The sequence below is a fragment of the Cicer arietinum genome, chromosome 3 (genome assembly GCF_000331145.2).
Source record: "Cicer arietinum cultivar CDC Frontier isolate Library 1 chromosome 3, Cicar.CDCFrontier_v2.0, whole genome shotgun sequence".
NCBI lineage: Eukaryota > Viridiplantae > Streptophyta > Magnoliopsida > Fabales > Fabaceae > Cicer > Cicer arietinum.
Window position 1 is genome coordinate 61,497,283 of NC_021162.2, and position 4,434 is coordinate 61,501,716.

The 4,434-nt window shown below is 31.3% G+C and overlaps 1 protein-coding gene across 4 annotated transcripts; it reads right to left on the reverse strand.

The window, feature by feature from the left end:
• Nucleotides 1-531: 531 nt before the first annotated feature.
• Nucleotides 532-3,256, reverse strand: LOC101490363 (protein BPS1, chloroplastic-like). 4 transcript variants are annotated; one of them, XM_012713678.3, is made up of 4 exons: nt 3,021-3,162; nt 2,399-2,452; nt 2,175-2,284; nt 532-1,797 (listed from the first exon to the last, which is right to left on the reverse strand). In XM_012713678.3, the coding sequence occupies exon 4, from the start codon at nt 1,783-1,785 to the stop codon at nt 727-729; it is 1,059 nt and encodes a 352-aa protein (XP_012569132.1). In that variant the 5' UTR covers nt 1,786-1,797; nt 2,175-2,284; nt 2,399-2,452; nt 3,021-3,162; the 3' UTR covers nt 532-726. The 4 variants fall into 4 exon arrangements, with proteins under 4 accessions (XP_012569132.1, XP_012569134.1, XP_012569133.1 ...); XM_012713680.3 differs by lacking the exon at nt 2,175-2,284; XM_012713679.3 differs by lacking the exon at nt 2,399-2,452 and having other exon boundaries at nt 3,021-3,157.
• Between the last annotated feature and the right edge of the window lie 1,178 nt (nt 3,257-4,434).

A 4,434-nucleotide genomic window follows, 5' to 3' on the forward strand; every position in this document is an offset into this window, starting at 1 on the left:
CCCTACACGGTCAAAGTGAACTGAAGCCAAATTCCCGTCTTTGTTTCCTAGTTGGTCTTCGTTTACTTCTTTATCATGTTAGTTTTCTTTTCCCTTTCTTGTCACAAAACGAGTAGAAATAGAAACTAAAATTAATTTGAAAAGTCAAAACGAGTAGAAATAGAAACTAAACTTTCCTCGCATACTAGTCATGTTCACATCTAATCTAATTTTGTTTTAACGTCGAGATCTCTTTCTTTCTTTTTTTTTTTTTTTGTAATAGAGAAAGAAAGACAGATATTAATTAATAAGTGTTTTATCTGCTTGTGCATCAATCGTGGTATCTAGATATCTTTTCCGTTGAAATAATATGCAATACAAATATAATCAGGTTTTTCAGATCCTGACACCCCAATCACTAGCTTCATGTTTATGGGCTAAAAGGTGTAGGACAGACAGAACCGTTTATCGGATTTACTAGCTTCACTTATTTCCATGACAGAGCATTCCATCCAGATCTCAAGATTTCAAGGTGACAATCTAACCAACCTCTTTGAGCACAAAGAACATTTTTCATACATATTTTATGGTACATTGTTACACAGAGTATCACAAATATACATTTCAGCTCAATAATACAATTATATAACCTATTACTAAAGATAACTTCAATATCATAAGCCAAACAAGATTGAATAACATTATCCTAGACCCATCGGTATATACCAGATGTGGGCTACAACATATTCAATTGACAACTTGTGCATCTCTGTTACCCCCCAAGATGCGGTCATTGACAGTTGCACCTGACCTCAGACTAGATAGCAAGGCATCGCGACCAGACATGACCACCTGGAAAAAACCATCCACTTCCTTTGCAAGAAGATCTAATCCCTGAGAGAAATTCTCTGCTGCTCCGCCTAATTTATCGACAATCTTTGCATGTGATTCTGTCTCAATGACATCTACAACACCTCGGATTGTAGGGTATAATTCCCTTACAGAAGAATCAACTGCTTCCAACTCATACAATACAGTAAATTTCCCATTTGAAAATCTAACTTTAATTTCCTCATTTACAAGATTCTGCAGACCTTTAAAAGTAGGAGCCCAAGAATACACATCAGCTACATCCAAATCCATCAAGTTCTTTGTAGAACCTGAAAAAGCAGTAGCAAACACACTGCAAACAAAAACTGTCAGCGCCTTTACTCCATAAATAGCTTGCATCAAAACCTTCCCTTTGTCTGACTTTTTAACCTTTGGCATATCAGATGACCCGACCAGATTATCCAAAATGCTGCCACATTTTTCAATTCTAGGGTTTTTAGAACTAATATGCTGCCTCCAACCATCAAGTAAAGAGCATGCCCTGATAAACTGATCTGATGAGGAGGAGCTTAGATGGTGCAATGTGCACTGAAGTAAAAGATGGCCCTGGTTCAGACGTGATAACTCAGAGCTAAATGCAATGCATATATCCAGCAACTTCACACTAATGTCCAAGTACACATCTATCCATTTCTCATCCCAATCATGCACGGGAAGCTCAAGGTCTGTCATGAGGGTCTTAATGCCATTGTGACTTTCACGAAGTGCCTGCATAGCCAAAGTCATCCAAGAAAAGCTGAGGACTTCATCCTTGCTTTTGGGAATAAGATTTTTCAGCCTCTCTTCCAAAGATGCCTCAAAAGCACATATTACTGCCAGCAGTTGCGGAGATAACTTAGTGCCTTTAGGTGAGATATTCCGGAAAGGATTTCCAAAAGGGAAAAATGATCTGGGTGGATCCTGTGGACGACTCATTTAGACGTTTTTCTGCAACAAGAAAGATTAGAAAGTAAATTCAACATTGCTGAATGAAGACCATACAAATTCAATAATCTGTCACACAAGAAGCAGTTCGTGGCAAATGAAAATCAATGGTAGGAAAAACCTCTACATATATTGAATTATTTGTTCCCAAAGTTAAAGAATAAAGATGCCTAATTAGTACTTTCCACAGTATTAAAAGAGAATATAGGGCAATATGAAATTTACATAATACTGGCAACACAATGTCAAATAACTAGATTTATTGGTCACTTTAAACACCATTAGCTTCCCCTTTTTATCTAATTACCACATTACTAGGATAAATAAACATTTAGTTATCATTCTAAACTTGAACTGTAACACTATAGCATATGTTTCACCCATAGTTGTAAATTGCGGTGTACAACCGCAATAGCAGCCACAATATGAAGGTTTCAGAAGCCTCTGCAACTGCATAGCAACCACATCGACCGCATTTGTCCACATTTATCTGAAATATCAACTATCACAGCTTAACTGCAGCCACAATTTAAAACCTTGTTTTGACCAACAAATGCTAAACATCCAGCCTATTGATGGCAAGTTAGGCAAAACTCAAACGTACCCAATATTTTATTAAAAGAATTCCAAAACCAAAAGTTTTCACTTCAGCTCCATCCTTCATAATATAGAAAACCATGATGAAATCACAAATTAATAACTACCTCACTAAACCTTACCTACAAAAGCAAATTTTCTGTAAAAAAAAAAACCCAGAACAAATTAGGTATGTATAGCAACAAATTCCAAAGCTAAGACCCATAAAAAACATTTTCCTCCTTCCACCCTTCCATTTTCCTACAACACCTCTAAAAATTAAAACCCCAAACCTCAAATAAAAAATTTCAAACAATACCTACCCATCACTCCCTCATCACACCTGAACCCTCTCATCAGCCATATCCAAACAAAAACTTAACTGTACAAACACGCTTCATGGATTTACAGAAAAAGATTACAGTTTTCAAGCAAATCTAAAAAAAAAATTGAATTTAACCTCATCAAATACGTAAATCGTGGATATAGAAAACCGATCGAAGCGAAATAATTAATAAATTTACAAAATTTTCACTAAAACACAGGGAAAATTGGGGAAATTATATTTGTAGATATTTTTGAGAAATGAAAGAAAAATTGGAACAGCGGTTGAGAAATGGAAGGAGATAAATAGAATGAAAGAATTGAACCTGAGTGGAAAAGATCGGATCGGAAAAGTGAACTAGGGTTTGAGAATTTGCCTTGTTTTTGGCCGTTGGAGATATTAGATTGAACGATGGATCCGATTTTTTTTTTTTTTTTTTGAGAAAGATGGATCCGAATTAGTTAATGTGGTATTTCTATTTTTTTCTATATGTATTGTGAAAGAAATGAGAAGAATGTGATAAAGTTGCCAAAGTTGGCCTCACATTTCTGTCCAACTCCTAAACGTGTTTTCGTTTACGAAAAATTAATACTATGCTGCCTAAAATTACTATTAAAATTGAAGATATTTATTTCATTAAAAATAATTTTGAGGATAGCCACTCACTTTGGTTTACCTCATTCACGCTGTTATATGATTATGGCTAGATTTCAATTATATATTACGGATACCTTATATTTTGTATTGAAGTTATATTTAAAAGTTTAATTGTTATAAGTGCAAAAAAAAATTATATATTATAATTATTTATAGAAATAATTTTAATAAAAATTAAATACTTCTAATAATTTAATAATTGTGATTAATTTACAATAAAAAATTTATTATATTGATAATGTATGTAAGTTAAATTTTATATTTAATCTCTAACATATATTAGAGTTTATAAATATTAAATTAATTTAACAACTTTATTTCTTTAAATTATTACCGATGACTGACAGATAAGATAAATTAATAAGTATTACATTCGACTAATTAATAGTTTTTTTTCTCTTTGATTAATAGTTATTCATTTCATAGTAACCAGGAACAAGTTTACACTATCGTTCATATGACATGCCATTGATATTTTATGTGTTCATGTAGATTTTAAATAAGTTTTTTTATTATATTTATCAATAATAAATATTTATTCAATATTTTTTATAATTATCAATGTCAAAAAATTATCTGGTATTTTTTGTAGTATTTATCAACGATAAATATTTATCTTGTGTTTATTTTGTAATTTTTATATTTAGCAATGACAATGTAATTTTTTATATTAGGAAAAAAATATATCTAATATTTTACTTATATTTATTGATGACAAAAGTTTGTCAAGTATTTTTTAATACGGTTTGGAATTAGAAAAAGAAAAAATTATTTATTCCTTTATTTTTTATATTTATCAATAATATAATTTTATAAAAACTATAAAAAGAAAAAATTTGTGTCAGTCTATGCGTTCACTTGTAGTTTTTTATGTGCAGTTTATTTTTTTTTGTGCGTGATTCTTTTTTTTACATTCTTTTGTGTGCAGTTTCTTATATGTAGTTTTTTATGTGCCTGTTTTTTTAATTTAAATAATCAACAAAATATATTACCAATAATTTCTAAATAAAACAAAAGCATCAAATTTGGAGGAAACAACGTTACAATTTTGATAGTGTATTATTTTCTCATATTGATAGTAT

Coding starts and splice junctions, on each gene's coding strand:
- LOC101490363 (XM_004492726.4), bottom strand. CDS start 1,785: ATGAGTCGTCCACAGGATCCACCCAGATCATTTTTCCCTTTTGGAAAT.